The sequence below is a fragment of the Rhincodon typus genome, chromosome 2 (assembly GCF_021869965.1).
Source record: "Rhincodon typus isolate 14 chromosome 2, sRhiTyp1.1, whole genome shotgun sequence".
NCBI lineage: Eukaryota > Metazoa > Chordata > Chondrichthyes > Orectolobiformes > Rhincodontidae > Rhincodon > Rhincodon typus.
This window is the reverse complement of record NC_063333.1, coordinates 49222818-49248161: the sequence shown is the minus strand read 5'-3', so window position 1 is coordinate 49248161 and position 25344 is coordinate 49222818. Positions and strand designations below refer to the sequence as shown.

Below are 25344 nucleotides of genomic sequence, written 5' to 3'. Positions count from 1 at the left end.
ACCAGCTCGCTCAGAGCTAATCTCTAGAGTGAGGAAAATCCCTGAAACTCCTGTTTATATGTGTCAGCCAGGGCTCCCGGATTGGCCCAGATTAACAACCCTAATCAGGAAACTCATAGTCAATGAGATCCACCTTTCCAACCTCGTTCCAGTCACAACAGAGAGGAATTTGAGAATGTTGCAACAGTCGATTGTGTATGGTTGGCAGAGAGATCAAGCAGGATCTATGATACAGGAAGCTGTATCATAGGTTTCAAGATTTCAAGGAATATTAAAACAACTGAACAAAAATGATATTTTGTAAAAGTTTCTATTCTTCCAGCCAAAGACTAATATATACATATTGCTCTTTTCACAGCTTTCATTCGGAAAGAGTATTTCACTTTAACAGCTGAATTGTTATTCACCCTAGGAACAATCTGCATTTTTTTTATTGGTAAGTTTATTTAAAATTTATGGTTTCAATGTGTCAGATAGGCCTGTAATACCAGCTATACAATGGTAATGAAGAATAATGCTGTTACAGAAGAGTTAATATTCTGCTGATTAATTAAAGACAAACCCCAATAAGAATCCTTTATTACAGCTTTCCATGCAGCTATGAACCTGTTTCACAACAACTCTAACCCAAAGTTCATTGTAAGGGATACTGGTCTGGATTTTTTCTCCACTTGTATTCAGTAGACGTATCAGTGAATAATCTAAGGAAATCACATGGGAAGGCTGTCCTATTACACCCATATTAGACCCTCGGTTTTTCTCTCTTCCACTAGAAACATCAAACTGGTAGAAAAAGCAATCACTCATGATTATCCTACTGTGTGCTATTATGTATTGTACACTACTATCATTTTTGGAATTTGGAGTTTGGAAATCAAGTCAGATGGATTTTGGTCAGTTCTGTGAAAGTAATTTTTTCAAAGGTTAGAAAGATATTTGGAACAGTGATGGAAATACATCATTTCTCAGAAAGCATGTGATGGAGTCAAGTGTCAAGCAGGACACCTGTGGTGTTAATGAATGGAATGTTTACACTTCTGACTTTACAACTAACACAGAAACAGATCAAAGACCATTACTTTAGCCGTCAACTTCAGTTCAGAAGAATTGGGAGATCACCTCAGAAGGAAGAGCAGTTTCCTCTGAGCAGGACAATCCAGTTTTCAGTTCAGAAGAGTTTTACCTTAGCAGAAGAATTTTAGTTCAAAAAGCATCCAACTATATTTATGGGGTTGCCAATAAGGCCAATCATATAACATGTGGAACTGTAGAAATCCCAACGTGTTCACTGACTGCAGAAGATAAGGTTGTTGTAAACAGTAGTAGAGAACCACATGGCCAATTTCGTTACTGGGCCATCAAGGAAAGGGAGTCATTTTTCTGTTCCATCTGAATTTGAGCTCAGGATGGACACAAAATCATTATTAGCAACTTTATGAATAGGTTCTGAACTGATTGTTAACCATGCAAGCTTGTTGCCAAAATAAGGTGCATCAAAGCCATACTGCAAGATATTGGCTACCATGATCAAATCATTTCTCATTGTACATCGCACAAATTCTTTGAAGGCCCTAAGGCAGTCACTCTTCACCCTGGAAAATGCCCATTCTATCTCAGATTATCATGGAAGGATAAGGTAGCTTAAAAGTTTGACAAATAGATGATGCTACTCTTTCACACTGCTGCTATTTAACAGTAACACAAGTAATGTTCACCACGAATGGGATGTTGCCACTAAGCTAAAATGACATTCTGCCTATCATTCAAATGAGTAGTATTGTTTATGAATTTCAGTAGCAGCGTGAGGCCTGGTATTTAGGCCATATAGGTGAGATTGGTGTATCATATCAAACAAAACGTCCCTTTGGATGTTCACAACAAGAAACTTACTGAGCATACTCAAACAGCCTGCACTTGCAAATCTTGTAAGCCAATACTTAATGTTAGATCGGATTCTGCAATTGAACAACATTTGTCACATAATCCTGAATGTGTGAGGAATTATGCTGACAACAGATTTAAAATTGTCAGTTGGGCCCACAGTGTGACGTACCTGTGTATATTAGAAGTTACATATATTAATAAGGAGGGCCAGGTTCTTTGTGACAGCAAGAACATGCACAGTACTTGTTTCAACTCAACCAAATACATGACAGTCATTCACAGGTTCACTTTTCAGGGCAATGTCCTGACCAGTCAGAGTCAACTGTCTGAGGGCATATAGGTGCACAGGTGTCATTGGAAAGAGATTGCGTGGAAGAAATGGAGATTGTTTCAATCTTATTGATAACCTCATGAAGGTGCCCTATTTTATGTAAGCAAGAGGAATTTGTGCATAATATTCCACCTTTTTCATCAAAACACATCTGTCATGGAGTTTGCCAGTCTCCGCTGCATTCCCAAAGCAACACATTGAACAATCAGAATCTACCAGCCTCATCTGAGAATGAAGATTGACAATTAACTGTTCTTGCTGCATCTTTATCCCAAAGGTGACATAACCAATTACCATCCTCTTGACACGCTCTATGATTTGGTGTCCCTTTTGTCAAGCCTGTTTCTTGATCTAATCCTGATGATTGCAAGATGAAAAGCTTTGACTTGTTGTCACCTATTAGCAATGCTTATTGCTGATTATGGGAATTTACTGTTGACTGGTGTATTTTTGACCTTTCTTTTTTGGATAATTATGGCAAACAATCACTGTTAATCTGCAAAATGCCTATAAACACATGAGGAAAGCCTCGGTGGAGGAGAGGTTTGCCTGTTGTGTTTCCTATGTTACAATAGTAACAATACCAATGTTCCCAGTAACATTTTGTTGTACTGTGCAGAGATGTGAGGGCCATGTGCAGCAACCACTGTGTTGCCTGATTGGCAGTTGCAGAACCTCCCAGCAACTGTAAGGCCATGCACCTTAAGGAGAATGTTGGTGACAACATTTCAAAAGTAAAAAATTGGCTGTAGAGACTTTTGGACATCCTGAGGCTGAGAAAGGTGCAATATAAATGTATGCCTTTCTTTCTTTATTTGCTAATATTATGCAGCTACTGGGATTGTAGAAGACAACTAAATGGCCCATGGTCTTTCATTGTCTGGAAATTACAACATTTCTAAACTTAATTTATGACTGAGAATCACAGAAAGAGAATATACCGCTAACGTACTAAAATTGGCCTCCATGTCTCTTAGTGATTGTGTGGAAAAATCTGGCATGGTGCAGGTTTGCACTTTGAAACATGTGTCTGAAAGGGTAAATATCGAGGAGAGCCATAAGAACTCTCCACCATGATGTGTCATATGGACACTGGGCAGAACAGCATGGGGATCTCAAAGGTGTGACAACTAACGTCTTGTCTTCCTTAAAATCTCTGTTACAATATTTATCATATCAATCTAACCTGCAGCTAGTTGCCAACATGCAACAAACTACATCTTGTTGATAATAAGAGTCTGTTCTTTTACACCAGGAAGTAGTGTTCTATGACCAGATTAGATCAAGCAGGTCCTGTAGTTTCTTACACTTAAAGTGGATGGTAGCAGCAACTTCCATCATAAATGTGGCTCATATAATTTGTGAACTGGTGTGCCCATGCATCAATCTCCTCCTTAACTTACTCATTAGGTTTATACAGGTCCAGTGTATTAGAAGCAAATATAAATCAATATTTTCTTGAGAAAAACATGATTTATTTGATTTGATTTATCATTGTCATGTACCTAGGTACAGTGAAAAATTTTGATGTATGTGCAGTATGGGCAGATCATACCATACAAAGTGCATTAGGGTAATAGAACAGAGTGAATCATAAAATGTTATGGCTGCAGAGAAGGTGCACAAAGAGAGAGAGATCAACATTAAATTTAAAATTTGAGAGGTCCGTTTAAAAGTCTAATAACAGCAGTGAAGAAGTTATATTTTTATCTGTTGGTAGGTGTTTTTAAACTTTTGTATCTTCTGCCCAATGGAAGAGGTTGAAAGAGATTATAACTGGGGTGGGAGGGATCTTTAATTATGTTGGCTGCCTTCCTGAGGCAAGAGAAATATAAATGGAGTCACTGGATGGAAAGTTGGCTAGAGTGATGGACTGGCTTATGTTAACAACTCTCTGGACAGTCCTGGAAAGAGCATTTGCCATACCAAGCCTTGATGTATCCAGATAGAATGCTTTCTATGGTTCATTTATAAAAATTGGTAAAAGTTGTTATTGACATGCCAGATTTAATATCTGTCAATCATAGCAAGCATGCAAGTGCCCTGACCCTCACCCACTATGCTACAGTTCACAATAATTTGCATCAGGTTCACTCACATGTTGACCCTTAAAGGCCTGTGATTGATATTTAGTGAGCAGTTTTAACTTTAATATTGTGTGGGTTTGGAATCATAAAATCCCAACAGTGTTGAAGCAGACCATTCTGCTCATCGAGTAATCAACAACCCTCCGAAGAACATCCCACCCAATTCCACCTCCTACCCTATCCCTGTAACCATACGTTACCCATGGCTAACCTACATAACCTGCTCATCTTTGGACTGTAAGAGGAAATCAGAGCACCCAGAGGAAACTCACGCAGACACAGGGAGAATGAGCAAATGCCACACAGTCACCCAAGACTGGAAATGAACTCAGTTTCCTGGCGCTATGAGTCAGCAGCACTAACCACTGAGCCACCATGCTGAGATTTTATAGTTTGAAAAATCTCAAAGCCAAACTCAATCAGTAAGATTATACATAGATATATTGCAGAGAAACAGGGTATTTGGCCTAATCATTCATGCTGGAGTTTATACTCAACTCAAGCCTCCTCCTCACTGTTTGTTATCTAGATTTATCATCTTAAATAGCTAGTCCTCTTTCCATCATATTCTTGTTCAGCTTGATCTTTAATGCATTTATCTGTGTGATTTCCTTCAAATACTCCCTGGGATAGACAATCCTTCATTCGCACCATTCTTCTGGTAAAGATGTTTCTTTTGAATTCTTTATCGGATATTTTAATGATTATCTTACATTGACAATCTGTAGTTATGCTCTTCTCCTGAAGAAGAAACATTTGCTCTGCATCCATTCTATCAAAATTTTCCATAATTTTAAAAACCTTTATTAGGTCTCTCCTCTTTTTCAAGGGAAAACAGACCCAGCCTGCCAAACCTTTCTTCATATGGGCAACCTCGCATTTCTATTATCATCCTTGTACATCTTCTCAGCAACTTCCATACCGTTTCCATATCCCTTTTTGCATTACGTTTGTTCTAACAAATGTTCAATACAGGTTGAGGAAAATTTCCTTCATTTTTAGATGAAACCCCTAGAAATAAAACTTAATACGGAGTTACTTTCTTATAATGGCATTGCTAACTTGAGGCACCAGTTTTGAAGTGTATTTATTTACAGTCTGAGATCCCTTTGTTCCTCTATGCTGTATACACTTGCAGCTTCCAAATAAACAAATTTTATTCTTATGACCTATAACCCTGGATCATTTATTCTTTACTTTTCTAATTTTGTTTTGTTTCCTAAGGATTTGATCTTAAGTATCTGTACCAAGTCCCTTTGTACCTAAGATGGAACTGTAATGTGGCAACGGTAAACTTTTCACTGTACTCATTTGAGTACAATAAAGCTATTTCAGTTCAATTCACCTGGCAGTATGGTGGCTCAGTGGTTAGCACTGCTGCCTCACAGGATGTGGCCGGAATATGGGAATAAAGTTGGTAGAGGTGCTAGTAGGGCAGGAGGTCAGTTGTCTGTGACTACGTCTCCTCTCAGTAGATGGGCTCATCCATTAAATATTTTTTAATAGGGCTCACAGTCACAGATTGTGTTACCATTTTAAATTTAATCTTGGCTGGTCAGGATTTCTGGGAGGTGAGAACTGCTGTGTGGGAGAGGTTATCTACTTTCCAGTGCTGTTTGTAGGCCAGGAAGAGCAGGTTTATTTCCGACAGGCCCATGCCAAATTGCTTTTCTCCCTGAGATCAGAACTTCCCCCTACAGTCACCATCCATGATCACCAAACCGACCCAACCCACCATCTCCATCCCCAATGGGTCCCATCAACCCTATGAGCTTCTCTGTACTGAGCCTTTCCACACCCTAACCACCAGCCAGCAGCAAGTATTCACATGTTTGTGACTTATGGCCTCTATTGGAGTTTCACTGCCTAACAAAGAGCTGAGCCTGTCAGTTAGGTTCACTCCTGGCCAGATGGCAGGGTGGGGGGAAGGGTTCAGGATTCCGATTTGAAACAGTTACAACGGTGCTCACCACCACCACTGTCCAGGTTATATTGCAGCCTCAGGGTCTGAAGTTCAAGGTGTAAACTTTTTACCCGGTTGCTCCCATTCTTATAATCTTTAACCATCCACTTACATCACCTCAAATTTCATGTCTCCTGACCTACTTTCTGCAGGAAGCCAGGAAAGCACAATTGGAACTTACCTAATCTGTTTTACAGAAGGGCACATGCCTTGGCACCTAGTAGCATTTAGTTAATTTCCTTCAGTAACTTTTTCATTATCCTTAAACTAACTTGCTTACTATTAATTATATTATTTCTTATGGTTTTACAATCATGGTGTAAACATCACATATTATAATCTAATTCTTGTCTATTGTATTCCTCTGCCTTACGTTTATATTGTGGTTAGTAACAGGCAAAGTCCATCTCTGTCGTGATGAATGATTGGATTGAAGGAAAAAGTATACAGTGGGGCTTCCCAAGGGTTGCTAATGGGACCTCAATTTGAGTGTGCAGGGTGCAATCTCAATGTTTGCAAATTACAAAATAATATAACATTGTGAACTACATGGAGGATAGCTGTAAATTTCATGAAGATATAATTGGGCTTGAGGAATGGTCAGACATGTGACAGATGTAAGTTAAATGGTGAAATGTGAAGTGACTCTTTTTGGTCAGAAGAATACGGTGAAACAATATAAAATAAAGGATTTTCACAGAGTTGCAGGAGCAGAGGGATTTGGGATATATATGCACATATTACTGAAGAATTCAGAGAGGTGGTGCATTGTGGTCATGTCAGCGGACTAGTAATACAGACACCCAAGATATAGCTCTGAGCAGATGTGTTTGAATCCCCAATGACTGTATTTAAATCTAATTGACAAATCTGTGATGTTAAGATAGTCTCAGTGATGGTGACCATGACAACTCAACAATTGTTATAAAACCCTTTTTGGTTAACTAATGTCCTTTGGAGAAGAAAATCTTCTGCCCTTACCCAGTCTGACCTGTGTGATGCACAGAAATGCGGTTGACTCTCAGCTGCCATTTGAAATGGTCTAGCAAGCCACGCATTCAAGGGCAATTAGGGATAGGCAATAAATGCACACATCCCATGAAAATATAAAGAAAACAAAGGCACCAGTGCAAGTTAAGAAAGTGTTGAAAAAGCATGAGGTAATCCTCGATCTATAAATATAGACCAGTACAACAGCAATGTTTAAAGAACTCTGGTCGATCCTCAACTGGATAATTGCATCCAGATCTGGGTATCACACTTTAGGAAGGATATAAAAGTATTAGAAGAGGTGCAGAATATATTTATATCAATCATTTCACAGATAAGGATCTTCAGAAATGTGTACAGATTACAGAAGCTGGGGCTGCTCTTCTTGAAGAAGAAAAGCTTAAGAGGAGAATTGATAGAGATGCTCAAAAATATGAGGAGTCTTAGCGGAGTTATTTGGAAATAACTATTGGTGGAAGGTTTGAGAAGCAAAGGACACTGATCTAAAGTGAGTGATAAAAGAAAGACATTTGAAGAAAAATTATTTTACATAGGGTGTAGTAACGATCTGGAGGATCTATTGCCTGAGAAAATGGTGAGGAATAGATTCAATTGTAGCTTTTATAAAGCAATTAGATAATCATCTAAAGATAAATAAGTTTGCAGGTACATGGAAGAAACAGGGTTGTGGGAATAGTGGACTTCTTGCAGAGAGCTGGCATGTACATGGTAGGCTGAGTGGTCTCCTTCTGTGCAGTAAGTATTCTATGACTCAACATTTCTCTGAATGTCATCTCTGTTAGTTGATGGTGAGAAATACCTTATCAGTGTTGCCTTGGCAAATACCTGAAGTTAATGTCTAACCTAAGCTAATTTTTCTATGATGCATTATTATGTCAGTCATTTTGTGTCAGTAAGTCTGACAAAGTCACACTGTTCCTGATCACCAAACAGAGACTTATAAGAACACTGGGATCAATTGTCTGAAAAAGCATTCATTAAGGAACCAAACTGAATCCTTAATGTCTTCAACTTCACTCCTTGCAAAGGAATCGATTGCAGTTTACGAACTGGTCAATTGCTGGGAATAATGGTATTGTTCATACTTGAGTAAAAGCAGAGATTTTGAGACCAATTTTCTGGGCCAAAAGTCATGAGGTGAACTCTTACAACAGTATATATGCCATGTAAATTAGGCTTGCTAAATTATCTTACACTAACCGGATGGGAATATACAGTCCTAGCATCATAGAACTGTACAGCATGGAAACAGACCCTGCGGTCTAACTTGTCCATCCAACCCTATATCTGAAATTAATCTATTCCCATTTCCCAGCATTTGGCCCATATCCCTCTAAACCCTTCCTATACATATACCCATCCAGATGCCTTTTAAATGTTATATCTGTACTAGCCTCCACCACTTCCTCTGGCAGCTTGTGCCATACACGCACCACGCTCTGTGTGAAAAAGTTGCCCCTTCGGTCCCTTTTAAATCTTTCCCCTTTCACCTTAAACCTATGCCCTCTTGTTTTGGACTCTGCACATCCCAGGAAAAGACCTTGTCTATTTACCCTATTCATACCCCTCATGATTTTATAAACCTCTATAAGGTCACCCCTCAGCCTCCGACACTCCAGGGAAAATAGCCCCAGCCTATTCAGCCTCTCCCTATAGCTCAAACTCTCCAACTCTGGCAACATCCTTGTAAGTCTTTTCTGAAATCTTTCAAGTTTCACAACATCCTTCCTATAGCAGGGAGATCAGAATTGAACACAGTATTCCAAAGGTGGCCTAAACAATATCCTGTACAGCTGCAACATGATCTCTAAACCCCTATACTCAATGCACTGACCGATAAAGGCACACATACCCAAATGCCTTCTTCACTATCCTGTTTACCTGCGACTCCACTTTTAAGGAGCTATTATATTTACATTACCAATCATCTGTTAGTATCTATACAAGACACTGAGCAATTCAACTAAGCCTTTCTTGCCTATAATAAAGCAAATGTCAGAGTTAACAATTGTTTCTTAACTTTAGAAATATAACTTTGAACAATGGTCCCAATCTTCCGGTCTCTAACTATTTGGAGATATGCCAGGGACCTCTCAGAAGTCCTGGTACACAGATTGTGTGGTAATTGCCCAGGATGTTTGAATCTCCGATAGGCAATTACCCAGCATCTGGAAACACCTGAAAAAGTCTCCAACTCTGAGTCAGAAGTGGAGATTTTTGAAGTTTCTGCCTTATTGTATAGTTACACGGGAAAAGTTAGAGTGATGAAACCCCAATCTAACTCCAGGAACTCCAGGCTAACTATACTACTGCGTCCTCCAAATACTCTCACTGACTCTGTCTTGTATTCAACCACCTTCGTCAAAGTAGTAACCCGATGCTCCATTGATCACTGCCCCCACAGACTTAAAGACCTGAATAAACCCCCTGATAAACCACTACCACTCCTCCTTACTGGCCATAACCTACCCCCATGGACGCACCAACCAGACCCTCACACACTGACACCCAACCCTGTCTTTATGGGTAGCCAACACCTATCCCTATGGACACCTGACCAATCTGTAGACACCAAACTGACTCCCAACATGCCCCCATCTCCCACGGACACAAACATTACCTGTCGACATCCAACCAAATTCCCCCAAAATCCGGTCCGCCCTACCTCCCATCCATATTTTTACCATATGATCACCGCATCCACTGGCCCCTTACATCTGTCCCATCTTGCACCCTAACAACCATGCTCTGGAACCCTACTGCCTCACCTACCTACCAGCTTGTTCCCTTTTTCTTCTGTCACCTTTCTCACTCTTTCACATTACACACTTTCCTTCCCTCTGCTGTCTAGCTGGCTTTGGACACTGAAACCATGAAAAATGGCAGATAGTGCCATAAAAGAAGGTGCTTCATGCAAATAACTCTTTTACTTCATCATCTCATTCTGCGGTTAAGCACTTTACAGGTTATTCTATATGTTTCCCTATGTGCAAGTTTGCTCTCATCCCTCTTGTTGTTCTTTGTTCTTTCCCTTTGTAAAATAATGATGCAGGATTCACATTTTAAACATTAACTTGTCTGTTCTCTGTACGGTTGCTGTCTGTAACTGGTACTGTTTCAAGAACTCACTGTTTTTGTTTCATTTGTAGTCCTGTTTTATTGTTGCTGTTGCTGAATTGAATATTTCAAATAAGTAATAATATTTACAGCACACATTTGGTGGAAAAAATACCTAAACTGTCTATTGATTATATATCTCCTTGTTTTATTTACCAGGAGAAGCTTGAATATGGGTAACTCAAACATCTGGGTTTAAATCCACTTTGTCGTAAGTATCTTTGAACAAGTTCTGTCAGTTATTTGCTACATATTTTCATTACCTCTGAAGTGTTTCTTTGTCTGTTGCAGTTTTGTCACCATGACTTTAGTGAATTTCTTGATTTTGAACGATGATGATAAACTCAAAGATCCATGGAATTTCATGCTTCCTTTATTATTGGTAAGTTACTGCATAAGTTAGTATTGGTATTTTAAATATTGCACTCAGTGAAATATTACTTCAACTCTAACAGTTAACGTCTTTCTTTGGATGGTCCAATATTGAGCGATGGATATCTCACTCCAGACCTTCCCAAAGTGGGGGTCAGTCAGGACACCAAATGGGTCAGAAGCTGAAATGTTGGGATCTCTCCCCCACCTCACTCTCACAGGTCTTCTGACCCCTCAACCCACTCTTATTTTTTCACTTCCAGAGGCATAACTAATACTGATTTTGATTTCAACCATTCAGAAAATAAGATTACCATGTGAAATTCCCATTACTTGCAGACTCTTCTAGGAGGCTTGTACTTGGGAGCTGTTTCAATGTAAGTCTTGATTTTGTTTAAATTACAACATTTATGCAACATTAAACAAACAAATGGATGCAATTTTAACTTGAACCTTTTTTTTGCTTTTAATGCTTCTTAGTGATCATGGTGCTGATACAGTGATATGTGCCATTGGTGCTACTGCAATTGTGTCACTTGTAGTGACACTATTTTCTCTGAAAACCAAGGTAACATTTACAATACTGTACCAATGCCTTCTGGGACTAAACTGCACATTGCTGAAATCTAAACAGTTCAACCTTTATTTTTCTAGTCAAATTTTACTGCGAGAAGGGATATTTTTCTCACGGCAATAATGGTTTTCACAGTATTGAGCCATCTGCATGCCATAATACAACCATTTGTAAGTTATTTTTTAAAACGTGTGATTACACTGTGAAGTTTAATTTTGGAAAATGTAAAATCATGATTTTGATCATTTCTTGTAAAGGGATAACTATGTTGAATGTGCTGAATATGTTGAGGTTTCATATCAACACACCTATCTTTACTATTTGAGTTGAACGAGTTATGTAAAAATTATGCTACTTTACACACAATTTTCCCTGATTTGAATTGTATTAATTTTTTTTTCTGTTCCCATCTGTCTTGAAATTATTTGTCTTTTTTTCTCTGTCTGTTTTCATTCCACTCTGCCCATTGTTTATTTCCAAGTGCCTTCATAAACACAACCTCAGCAAAGATTTTGCGCACACATATTCTTTATAATAACTTGATGTTTTCTTGAAGACGGGTTACAGAAGACATTTAAAACAAAATTTTAAACTGCAAAATGGATAAAAGGAAGTTGATAGATATCGTATATTCATAAGGTCCCAGTCAGGAGGCAGTTTATCAAAATTAAAGTATATTGTATAGAAGTCAGAGTGCTGGCATGGATAAAGGACTGGCCTGAAGACATAAAACAGAGAGTAAGAATAAATGGGTCATTTTCATATTGGTAAACTGTGCCTAGTCTGGCACTGAAAATATCAATAATTGGCTCCCTGATGTTTATAATATATAGTCGATGATTTGGAGGTGGGGACCAAATGTAACTTTTCCAACTTTGCAGATCATGCAAAGCTAAGCAAGAAAGTACGTTGTGAGGAAGATGTAAAACATTTTCAGCAGGATTTAGACAGGCTTAGTGATTGGGCAAGAACATGGCAGATAGAATATAATGTGGGTAAATGTGAAGTTATCCACTTTGATAGATGTACTGAATATTTCTTAAATGATAAGAAGTTGGAAATTGTAGACATCAAAGAGACCCAGGTATCTTTGTCAATAAGTCACTGAAAGTTAACATGTAGGTGCAGCAAGAGATTTGGAAAGCTATTGGAATGCTTGCTTTTATCACAAGAGGATTTGGGTACAGGAGTACTGAAATCTTGCTTCAATTGTACAGGAGTTTGGTTAGACGGCACCAGAGTACTGTGTGCAGTTTTGGTGTTCTTATCTCAGGAAAGATATTGTTGCTATAGAGAGATTGCAACAAAAAAAATCATCAAACTTGTCCCTGTGATGGCAGGAATGTTGCAAGAAGAAAGATGGGAAAACTGGGCTGTATTCTCTAGAGCTTTGAAGAATGACAGGTAATCTCATTGAAACTTACAAAATGCATAAATGGATAGACACTGTAGGTGCAGATATGATGTTTCTCCTGACTCGGGACTCTAGAACCAGAAGGTACAATTTAAAAATAAGAGGGATGCCATTTCAGACAGTGCAAATTTTTTTTTACTCTGAGGGTTGTGAATCTTTGGGTTTCTCTAACCCAGAGAGCTATGGAATGTCAGTCTTTGAGTATATTTAAAGTTTAGGTTGGTGAATTTTTGATTATCAATGAGGTAAAATGTTATGGAAATAGTGTGGATGAAAGGCATTGAAGTGTTGATCAGCCATGATCAGATTAATTGACAAGGATGGCTTGATGGGCAGAATGGCCTACTCCAATACTCCTACTGTGTGTGTGTGTGTGTGTGTGTTTGTGTGTGTGTGTGTGTGTGTGTGAGAGAGAGAGAGAGAGAGAGAATGGGGGTGGTGGGGCGGGGGAAGAGTCGGGTGGTGTGTGTGCAGCCGATGGGGAAAACAGCCTACCAAAAAGTGGTTCTATAAAGTACTTATCCCACCTCATTTTTACCACTGTTTGAAGGAATCTAAACAAGTGTGAATAAGAAGATGTACTATGGCACAGCAGAGGAATTTTATATGGTGATCATAACATACATATGAATAGGAGACATTAAAGATAATGGGAAAGCAACTGGATTTGTACTTTGTGTTGGCCATTTGATGAAAGGATCTGATCAACATGTGGCTACTTACATAGGAGATATTTTGATTATTTGTCAAATTAAGTCATTGCAGTCCAATACAATTATAAATAAAGTCATACAATCATAGAGATGGAAACAGACCTTTTGGTCCAACACATCCATGCTGTCCAGATATCCTGAATAAATCTAGTCCCATTTGAGAGCATTTGGCCCATATCCCTTTCAGCCCTTCCTATTCATAAATCCTTCTAGATGCCTTTTACATGTTGTAATTGTATTCATATATTTCAAGTACAATGCTGCCTAGCCTATCTTCAAAAATATATCAGAGAGGATCCTGAGAAAATAAACAAGGATTTAGAGTTATTGAGTTGGCATCATGCAGCTACCAGTGGAGAGCAGATTATAAAGGAAAATGTTTTAGCCCAATTAACACTTAAATAATATAGATTTAACCTGGAAATTTGATCAAGACTATAAGCACAAAATTGGAACACAACCATTTAAAGTTTATAATTCTGATTGGTGAAAAACGGTTATCAATTTGCTCTCTGATCACAACGTGATCATAAGTTCATATTGGGGAGTTGAAGACAGGTATGGGTGGTCCCAACAACATTCATACATCACAAATTCCCAATGACCTCTGTGCTCATATTTCCGATGAGTGCTCCAGAGGTGCCTGCTTCCACACTAAATCATGGAATCCCTACAGTGTGGAAGCAGGCCACTGTTTATGCAAAGTTGTAACATGGTCCATTAGAAGAAACCTCTCTGGCCATAGTATTGGATTTTTACTGTATACTGACCAAAACATATAGTGTAATGAACCATGATATTCAGAGAATGCCCACCCATTTCAATTTAAATTATTTTATTTTACCTGCAGTGGTGCCATATCATTATTGCCTCCTTAGGAACATTGATCTTGATTGTAAGTATTTTTCATGTCTTGTCTCTTCAGGTCACAATCTTGTATATGTTCTGTAAGCTTTCCTCACACATTGGTATGATAACTGTGGCTTCTATCTGTAACATGGAGTGAAATAGTTCTGTAATGCTCTTGATAGAAAATTATTGCCAGGACGTTTTACTTAGAATACTGCAGCATTTGCCTCTTAACTATGATTATTTCTAGTTCCCATCCTCTGGCTGCTCTTTTCAATTTTTTCATATCTACTGTATTCCTCCCTTTCAAAGTTCTTTACAGCCATTTATATCTTGCTTATTTCTTTTTACATTGTCCGGCTAAACCATTTAACATTATGTCTCTTGAACCTTCACTTCGTCTTTGGAGTTCATATGTTCAGCAAAATGTCCTGATAAATATTCCACTTGTCAAATTGATCACACTCAACAACTTGTATTTGTATAGTATTTGCAGCAAAATTAAACATCCCATGGTGTTTCATAGAGTACCAGAAAAAAACACCAAGCCACATAAGGATCTATTAGGGCAAATTAGAAACGTTTGGTCAAAGAGGCAGGTTTTAAGGAGTATCTGAAAGAAGGAAAGTGAAGTAAGGAAGGATTTCCGCAACTTAGGGCCTAGACGGAGAAGTGGTAAAGGAATTAGATCAGGAATGCTCAGGAGAACAGAATTGGAGAGTCATAGGTACTTTGGAATGTTACGGGTCTGGAGGAAATTAGAGATGGGGTGGGAAAAAAAGGCTGTTGAAAACATTAATGAATACTTTAGAATTGAGGTGGTGCCTTAAAAAGGAGTCAATGTATGTCAATGAGAACAGGATGATATGAGAACAGGACTTGTGTGAGTAAATACCTAGGCAGCGGGGTTTTGGATAACCTCATGTTTATGCAGGGTAGAATGTGGGAGACCAGCCAGGAGTGCATGAGAATATTCAAGTCGTGAAGTAATGAAGACAGGTTTTAAAGTTTCAGCAGCAGATCAGCTGATGCAGATGTAGAAGTGAGCAATGTTACAGAGATGCAATGGGAAACTTTAATGATGGTGCAGCTATGTGGTTGAAAGCTAGTCTCAAATATAACATAATGCTTGTGAATAGTTTGGTTCAGTATCAGACAGTTGTAAGGAAGAGGGATGAGGTCAGTGATTAGGGAATAGAGTTTCTGGTGGGACCGTAGACAACGGTTTTGGCTTTCCCAATAGTTAATTGGAGGTAATTTCTGCTCATCCAGTTACTGGATGTTAGACAAACCATCTGACAAAGGAGGGATTAAGAAAGGCAGTGATGAAGTAGAGCTGGGAGTCGTAAAAACACATGTGGAAACTAATACTGTGTTTTGTGATGATGTCGTCGGGGTAACATGTAGGTAGGAAATGGGAGAAAGGGACAGGGGAGCCAAAGTATGGGGAACACCAGAGGGATTGGCACTGGAGCAGAAAATGAAGACATTGTACCTAATTGTCTGGCTACAATGAGTTGGATAAGAATGGAACCCACCAGCTGGACAATGGTGGGCAGAAAAAGGAGGAAGATGATGCAGTTGCTTTGTCAAAGGCATGAATGGCGAGAATGAAGAGGAAAGACTGTTTGCCTTTGTCACAATTACTCAGAATGTTATTTGTAACTTCAACAAATGCCACGTTGATTCTGTCGTTGGAAACATGATTCGATTTATTCAAACATCAATTTCCCCTTTTTTACTCAATTTGACCCTTTCCAAGCTGCTATCTATTGATACAAATCTGCCTCATTGAGTGAAAGGTAAAGATTCCACAGTTCTTTTTGCAGAACAGCTGAGAATTCTTCCAGTGCCTTGCCTAGCATTTGTCCTTCAATTAAAATAATTAGAACAGGGACAAACTGTCTTTTCAGTTGGTCAAATAAGGCTCATTTACAATGACCACAGTTTTCATCTACGTAATAGACACCGCACCAAAAATAATTCTTCTTCTTTCTGTAAGTCTTCATGTATACTGTTTTTATCTTTGAGGAATAATGGGGAAGTGATGGAAGGATTCACAGGCAGATCAGAACTGCATCATGAATTCTCCATCCATGGCCAACAAGTCCTGGCTGGGACTTGAACCTGGAGCTTCTGGCTCAGAGATAGGAAGTACAAGGCCATCCATCCAGAAGTAACTGATAAGGAGCTACAAAAGTCTTATTTTTTTAAAAAAAATCAACACGGTAGGGCTGAAATTTTGCAGGAGCATTATATTAGTCCCTTGTAATAGTGTCATAGCCAATTGATGGAACTCCTGCTAAGCTACTTTTAACTCATCACATTTAACATATTTTAATTACAAATATAAAATTTTCTTTCTATTTCTTTTTTAGCTCCTGATGAGTGACACTCAATTAATGTTGGAAGGAAAGAACCCTGAGGAGTATATATTATCAACAGTGAAAACTTATGGTAACATCATGATACTCTACCTTTTCATACTCGAAATTTTGATCTGAGTCGTTAGGTAGTGCAAGAAAACATGTGAAGCATATATCACACCATTCATACATTCAGCTAATGTGTATGATTATTTATAACTGATGCTTTTTATTATAAAAGCAATTTTTCAGAAAGCAAATATCTGTTCAATTAGATGATGAAAAAACTCATTTTAAACTTCCAACAGTTGTGGTTCTGGTTTCACTGCACCAGTTCACATGGATAACAGTTTTAAATGCCACGCTATAGAAACTAAACTATCTCCATAACTTATGGCAAGATAAAACCAATATTAAAATTCTCTCAATAAGGTAAAGATTGACAAACAAAACAACTGGTAGGTACCTAAATTAAAAAGTATCATGTTAGGAATGCTTCCTTTGTTTTAATACATTAGTGTTTATTCCAAAATGGCTGCACTTAATTGTGATATGGATTAGTAAAAATTGTATAATTGAAAATTAAAAGTACTGACTGCAATGATCTATAAACTGTGAAATTGAAGTAAGCCAGAAAAGTACTTCAGTTCATAGATCTCTAAGTCTGGGAATATTTTCCAAACAAATAATCATGGAAACATCCATGTAATTATGACAATAATAAGTGGAACTTGAGAAGATAAATAAAAGATTAAAGAAATCAAAAAGGTTGATTACTTTGAAAGAACAAATGCAGTTCACAATGCCAAATTGTATATGTTAGCATCTATGGGTTAACAACAACAAAACATGGAAAAGAAAAGACATATACAAAAGAAAATGCAAACTGGCACATCTTTTTCATGATCCAAAAGGTATCACAATGTAGGAACTGATAAATAATCCATAATTAGCTGGGAATTTTCACAACCGAGAACCATGTTATAATCTTAAAACATTGATTCCTGGCCAAGGTAAAGAAAGTTGACCACCACTGGACTCACGAGCGTGACCTCCCAAGGATCAAAAGGATCCACAAGTTAATAGATATTGACAGTTATATAAATTTACTTAGAATGAGAGAGGTCTGTCTTTCAGGGGAAAAAAATGTTCAAAACCAAATTTGAAACATGAAGTGGGCGGAACATAATTACAATTAAGAGACAACTCTTATACATAAAAATGTTACTTTTATAATCCAAGACAAACTACACATATTGAGGAGCAAAATAAAAGACAGTCTAATTCATTTGGTTCGTTTAGATGTCAGGTTCGCTTAACTGGCTTAGGCACCACTTTAATATTTGATGGCTAGACCACTTAAGATAATCTTACTATAACAATTGAAATCTAAAAGTGTTCTATACTGGAAATAAGACTTAACCATCACTCTTTTTAAAGAACGTATTAATTTTTGTGTGTTGCATTATCATGATTTTAAATTGCAAGTTTAGTTCTTTAATAAACTTGTATGTACATTTTAGAATTGATATCTTCTCACATTGTTTTCTGTTTTGCAAAGTTGAGAATCTTACTTCGCGCTCCCTGTGGTGAAGGAATACATGGCTGAGGACTGAGAATTTTTACACTGATACTGATGACATCTGGGAATTTATCGCCTAACTCCAATTTACTGCAGAGACTGTCTGGAGGATAGGAACAATCATAATCATCTCCTTTCCTTTGGGGCGGAATCGTTCAGTCCTTTAGACTTATTTAAAAGTCTCTGTTTGAAGTTGACGGGTATCATCTGAGAGATACACCTGATCTGGAATTATTCTAAAAAGAACCTATTAGTATAATACACAACCTAATGTATAATGCTTAAACAGAAAGTGCTGGTGAAACTCAGCATGTCTGGCTGCATCTGTGGAGAGAAAAACTGAGGGGCTGAATTTTCCCAAAATTTGACTAAATGTCAGTTTCAGGAAGTTCCATGGAAGATTTCTCCCCATTATCCTGAGTGAGCTTTCTCATACAATTTTATACTTCTCTCCACATTCAGTATGCATCCCACTTCCAAACCACTGCTCTGAGGGAAACTTGTGCTCAGTTGCAGTGGAAGTGTTCACTGTCACCAGGACCTCATGGCAATCATAATGTGAGTGCATTTTTTAAAATCCTATTTGTAATGCTGCCTGGAACGTGCAGCATTACCACAGGAATGTCAGTGACCTTCTGTACTCCGCAATAGTAAGTGCCACCATCTTCTCTCTGCTCTAACTTTACTGATACACCCACCTCCCATCAAGATCTACCACTCTCACGCCTGCATGCAGCACCTTCACTCAGTGGCTTTCACCTGTCCTATCACTCCAAACTATGAACCCTTCCTGCCCTCAGCATTTCTTACACACTCAGGACATCTCACTACCTCTCCTGACTGTGCAGATCACCCCATGACTGACTGTAGACCCCAGTGACCATAGTAAAGACATCTTGCCTTTGATGTTCTGACATGCCTATTTGGTTGATGCACTTGCAATGTATTTAATGCAAATGTTATTGTAGGTGTGACACTGACATTGTATTGTGCCCTACCTCAAATGTCCATTCCCCCCTTGACTGTTCATTGCTGGCTCGCAACATTTAAGAACCAGCTAGAGCAGTACTTAAAATGCCAGGGCTTGGTTGCTATGGATCGAGTGCAGGTAAATTAGATTAGAGCAGTTTGGTGTTTGTTCGTCAGCATAGACATGTTGGGCTGAATAGCCTGTTTCTATGCTGTGTGACTCTTTGACAATCTGCCTGGCTTTCTGTCTGTGCTAAAAGACAACCACATTTTGTCATTATCGCCATGCTTTCCCTGCTGTCTTACCAGTGTCCAACTAGTTCAGAGATGGGGAAATTCAGCCCAATATTTCAAAAGCTCAACTTCCACCAATGAAATCAAGGGGTTTGTGAAATCCTACTCCTTAGAAAAACTGAATTATTGACTTACGCTGTTGTTCATGGAGAAAGTGGTATAATTGTTTGCTTTAAGAAGCAACATAAATCATTTGTCTGTAATGCCCCTGCACCATAGATTGGTAATGTCCACTTCACAGCCTGGTATGAGTAGGTGGCATAACAATTCATGGTAGTGGTATTGTTGTTCACCATCAGCAATGCCCAGTGTGGCATGACATTTGGCTACACATCAGACCGTGGTGTTACTCAGTCACCACTTCTGTAATATATCTTGCAAAGCTGCTCAAACATAACAGATTAGCTACATCTCCACCTGCATACGTTCTTTGGAAGAATGGACTCAGTGAACACAATCCTTGGGTGCAATCTCACCTAATTAGTACTTCAGCTTCTCCTTCTCTTCATCCTCCAGAAAACATGAATATTGATCGTATAATATGTGAATGTAGTTGTACCAACCTCCGCCACTCCCACTGGTAACTCATTCTATATAAGCACCATCCTCCGCGTGAAAAAGTTACCCCTTAGGTTCCTTTTAAATCTGTCACTTCTCACCTTAAACCTATACCATCTAGTTTTGTACTCCCTGTTCTGGAAAAAAAGCCTTGACTATTCACCCTATCCATGCCTGTCATGGTTTTATAAACCTCCATAAAGTCACCCCTCAGCCTCTGGCACTTTGGGTATAATAGCCCTAGCCTATTCAGCCTCTCCCTATTCAAATTCTCCAACCTGGGCAACATCCTTGTAAATTTTTCTGAACTCTTTCATGTTCAACAACATCTTTCCTACAGCAGGGAGGGACTAGAATTGAACGCAGTATTCTGAAAGTAGCATAACCAATATCCTCTACAACTACGACATGACCTCCCAACTCCTATACTCAATGCACTGACCAATAAAGGCAAGCATATTAAACGCCTTCTTCACCACCCTGTCTACCTGCACAACCGCCTCAAGGAACTATGATCTCTGCAGATGTTCCTCAGGATAGGGTTTTTGACTCAACTGCTTTGTCAAGTCCTTCCCTCCATCGTAATTCAGAAGGAGGGATGTTTGCTGATGATTGCACAAAGTTCAACACCCTTCCCCACTTCTCAAATACTAAAGCAAGTCCTGTGCAACATCAAGGTTTGGACTGCCAAGTGGCAAGTTTTTACACATAAGTATCAGGTAATAACCATCTCCAGCATGAGACAACCTAAGCATCACCCCATAATGTTCAATGGCATTACCTCTACTGAATCCCCCACAATGTTCCCATCGACTAGAAACTGACTATGGTGGCTACAAGAGCAGGTCAGAGGCTAGGAATGCTGTGGTGAGTAACTCACCTCCTGAATCCACAAAGGCTGTCCACCGTCTAAGAGAAACAGATCAGGAGTGTGAAGGAAAATTCCTGTCTTGTCTGGATGGGTGCAGCTCCAGCAACACTCAAGATGCTGGACACCATCTCGGCCAAAGGAGCCCACTTGATTGATAACCCATCCAGCGCATGCTTTTCCAAAAGCCGGGAATTTCAAAACTGGAGGGGGTAATTTAAGGTGACAGGGGAAAAGTTTATAAAGGACCTAAGGGGCAACTTTTTCACACAGTGGGTGATGCATGTGTGGAATGTGCTGCCACAAGAAGTCGTACAGGCTGGTACAATTAAAATGTTTAAAAGGCATGTGGATGGGTATATGAATAGGAAGGGATATGGGCCAAATGCTGGCAAATGGGACTAGATTAACTTAAGATATCTGGTTGGCATGGACGAGTTCGACCAAAGGGTCTGTTTCCACGCTGTACATCTCTATGACTCTATAATTCTATTTGGTGGATCATGACATTTAATGCACACCATAAAATTATTGAGTGGGAGAATCAGATTGTTCAAAACAGATGGGTTTATTTTCCCAACAACCTCTTCTTGTCCTGGAATATTTTATGCTCATATTCTCAACATAAAATAAAATATAATAAGCATTTAGTATAATAAGCATTTTACATTATTCTTAGTAAACCTTTTACTGTGGTTAAAATTTAACTTTGTTTTTATATGACAAATTCTGCACCTTAACCTATGTCAGCACAGATTTGTAGTAAGGTCCAATGAATTGTACTTTACCCTGCATCAACCAGGTTTTTAGTGAGGTTAATTTTAACAGAGATTTTGTTCAATTTCTACTACAGGCATTCATATAGGAACTGACGAATGTGCAATGCTTAAATCTCTTCATAACCTCATGATCCATTCCTCTGTCTCTGCCATTTGTGTAACTGGGAATTACGGCTTTTGGGACCCATATTCTGGAATTGCCTCCTTAAACTGCTCTCCCTCTTGCTCCTTTTTTCAAGACCCTCCTGAAAATCAGATTTTGCCAAAATAATCCCAGAAATTAAAGGGTTTTACTTTGAGGGCATTAAAATTGTATTCCTTGTGTTTAGAAAGTTCAAAGTGATTTAATATTTATAGCAATCAATTGATAAGGTGGAACAGCATTTGTATCTTATTGCTGCGTTTCTTTACCAATTAGAGCAGGCAGGTGCAATGATGATCCTGCTGGTGTTTTATTTTTATTTACTCATAGGATGTGGTTGTCACTGGCCCAGCATTTCCTGTCCATCTGTAATTGCCCTAAAGAAGGAGATGGTGAGATTCATTGAGAAATACTGCAGTCCTTGGTGTGTAGAGCTTTTAAATCTTTCCCCTCTTACCTTTAACCTATGCCCTCTAGTTTTGGACTCCCCTAACCCAGGGAAAAAACCTTGGCTATTCACCCTATACATGCCCCTCAAGATTTAAGGTCACCCCTCAGCCTCTGAGGCTCCAGGGAAAATAGCCCCAGCTTATTCAGCATCTCCCTGTAACTCAAATCCTCCAACCCTGGCAATACCCTAGTCAATCTTTTCTGAATCCTTTCAAGTTTCACAACATCCTTCCCGTAGCAGGTTACAATGACGTTAGAACTGCTATTCTCGAAAGTGGTGGTGTTGAAAATACAGGAGTATATCTTATAAATTAGTCATTATGAATGAAAATCATTTGCACTACACTGGGCTTCTCCACATTATTCTTGTGTTCTCCCTTTTGTGTGTAATTCATAGGCCTACTCCATAATTACCACAACACAACAATTTTAATAAAGGAAATAAGGAACTAAAATAAGAAGCATTCCAAACATTGAAAACATGGAATATGTATGACAGATATAGACTAGTAACTTTGCTTTTTAGTACCATGAATAAAAATAAAGTCACTTATTACAGTGGACATCAACACAGTGTTATCTGATATTACTCAATGTTTGGAAATAAAGAGAAATTGATTTTGATACATTTAGACTTAAAAACACCCAATTGAAATTGAAATTAAACGGACGTAAATTCATTAACAGTAAATGTTAAGAAGCACCAGACAACCATTTCCCTTCGTTTGAGCTAAATACAATCTGAATTTGTCAGCTTTTCCAGAAAATTAGCTATCAATGGTTAATCATGGATCAGATGAGAATTCTAGTCAAAAAGTTCATTTAATGATATTCACAGGCCAGATGATAAAGGCACCTGCAAGAACCATTTTTCGTTGTGTGTTAAGGAAATAAATGGTTTAATTTATGTTTGAGATAATAAAAGAAGATCACAAGGTAAGAGAACACTGGTGGTTCTTTCCAATGTAGTCCTGTGAAGCCCTTGAGAGTAATTACTACTTAGTTCATTACTAGATCTTCAAAACCAGAAGGTTGACTGACACAAAGATCTGTTTCTTCTTTGCTTTTCCTATTTGTCAATTTTTGTGAACCATACATGCAAATTTATCCTGCGATTGTCTCTATCTGCACACGATCTGGCCTTCAGGAGTCAACATAGTACCAACCAATAAACCATTTAACCAATAAAAAGTAGCTATTGCTACTTCAGTTAATCTACCTGAGTAACTGAAACACCTCTTATGCTTAGAGTTCCTTGATTCTTGATCACCTCCCTGTAGGAAGTGCATTTATTTGTTAATCACATGAGGACAGGACTTGAGATTGACACTGATGCCTTCTACAGGTGAATAGCTACCAAATTTTATTCTTTGGATTTTTCTATTCATCCACGGGAAGTGGGTGTCACTGGCCAAGCCTAATTACCCAAAGGGCAGCTAAGAGTCATCCACACTGGTGGTCTGGAGTCACAAGTAGGCCAGGCCAAGTAAGGACAGCAGTTTCCTTCCCTAAAAGGACATTAGTCAACTAAATGGGCTTGTTCTGGCAATCAACAATAGTCATCATTAGACTCTTAATTCCAGATTTTTACCAAATTCATATTCCACCATCTGTCATGGCACTATTCAAACCCAGGACTCCCAATCATTTCGTGGGTTTCTGCGTTAATAAACTAGAGATAATACCACCGGACTATTACCTCCCCTCAAAAAAATCACACAAAAGATGGGTAATTTGAGAGAGGCACATTCAGAAGATCCATGTTTGTGGAATTCTGCAGCAAAATTTGCAAGAAAAGAGAAATCGAATTTGAAAAAGGGAAATCATCTACTTTTATTCCTCATCTATCAATGAATAACTTCATATCAAAGGTTACAGAGATACTGGAAATTTATTGAACTGGAGGTTTTCAAGGTAACCAAAGGTAAATAAATCAGGAAGTGTGACTTTGAAACAACAGATAAACGTCATAAAGAGCTATTTAAAACAATAGGCGCTGGTTTATACCTGATACAAAGTTATTTCCTGCACGCAGTGAACAATATCTTTGCTTCTACAACTGTTCAATAACAAATCCACAGTAAGTACAGACATTCCTAATGTATTAAATATCACTTTGGGAAAATATCTGAATTGAAGTAAGATGAAGCATTTGATAATCTAAATTAGTTACTTAGTTTGCCTTCAAGAATTTAAACAATCTTTTCAGAAATATTATGATACAAACATATATTAACTCAGATGTTTCTCAATCTAGAGAAAAAAAGACTACATCGATTTGCAATGGAGAAGATACCACGTGTGAATATGGGGGAACGTGATAGACAGGTATATGGAGTGTACACTTATCCCCCAACACATTCACACAACCCAGGATCACAACTGGGACACTCTCAAGAGATAACAAGGTGTAGAGCTGAATGAACACAGCAGGCCAAGCAGCACCAGAGGAGCAGGAAGGGTGACGTTTCGGGCCTAGACCCTTCTTCAGAAATGGGGGAGTGGAAGGGGGTTCTGAAATAAATAGGGAGAGAGGGGGAGGCAGATAGAAGATTGATAGAGGAGAAGGTAGATGGAGAGGAGACAGACAGGTCAAAGAGGCAGGGATGGAGCCAGTAAAGGTGAGTGTAGGTGGGGAGGTAGGGAGGAGATAGGTCAGTCCAGGGAGGATGGACAGGTCAAGGGGGCGGGATGAGGTTAGTAGGTAGGAGATGGGGGTGGGGCTTGGGGTGGGAGGAGGGGACAGGTGGGAGGAAGGACAGGTTAGGGAGGCGGGGACAAGCTGGGCTGGTTAGGGGGTAGGGGGAGGGGAGATTTTGAAGCTTATGAAGTCCACATTGATACCATTGGGCTGCGGGGTTCCCAAGCGGAATATGAGTTGCTGTTCCTGCAACCTTCGGGTAGCATCGTTGTGGCACTGCAGGAGGCCCAGGATGGACATGTCATCTGAGGAATGGGAGGGGGAGTTGAAATGGTTCGCGACTGGGAGGTGCAGTTGTTTATTGCGAACCGAGCGTAGGT

The 25344-nt window shown here is 38.9% G+C and overlaps 1 protein-coding gene and 1 pseudogene across 1 annotated transcript in view; both read left to right on the top strand.

The window, feature by feature from the left end:
- The window catches only part of LOC125485394, a 34673-nt pseudogene extending 16327 nt beyond the window's left edge, over positions 1-18346 (top strand).
- A 5953-nt stretch (positions 18347-24299) lies between these two features.
- The window catches only part of LOC109930798 (A-kinase anchor protein 9-like), a 117987-nt gene continuing 116942 nt past the window's right edge, over positions 24300-25344 (top strand). Inside the window, exons 1-2 of the mRNA XM_048607967.1 lie at positions 24300-24403; positions 24581-24651. Coding sequence (XP_048463924.1) covers positions 24607-24651 — 45 coding nt within the window. The 5' untranslated portion in view covers positions 24300-24403; positions 24581-24606. The remainder of the gene's footprint in view (positions 24404-24580; positions 24652-25344) is intronic.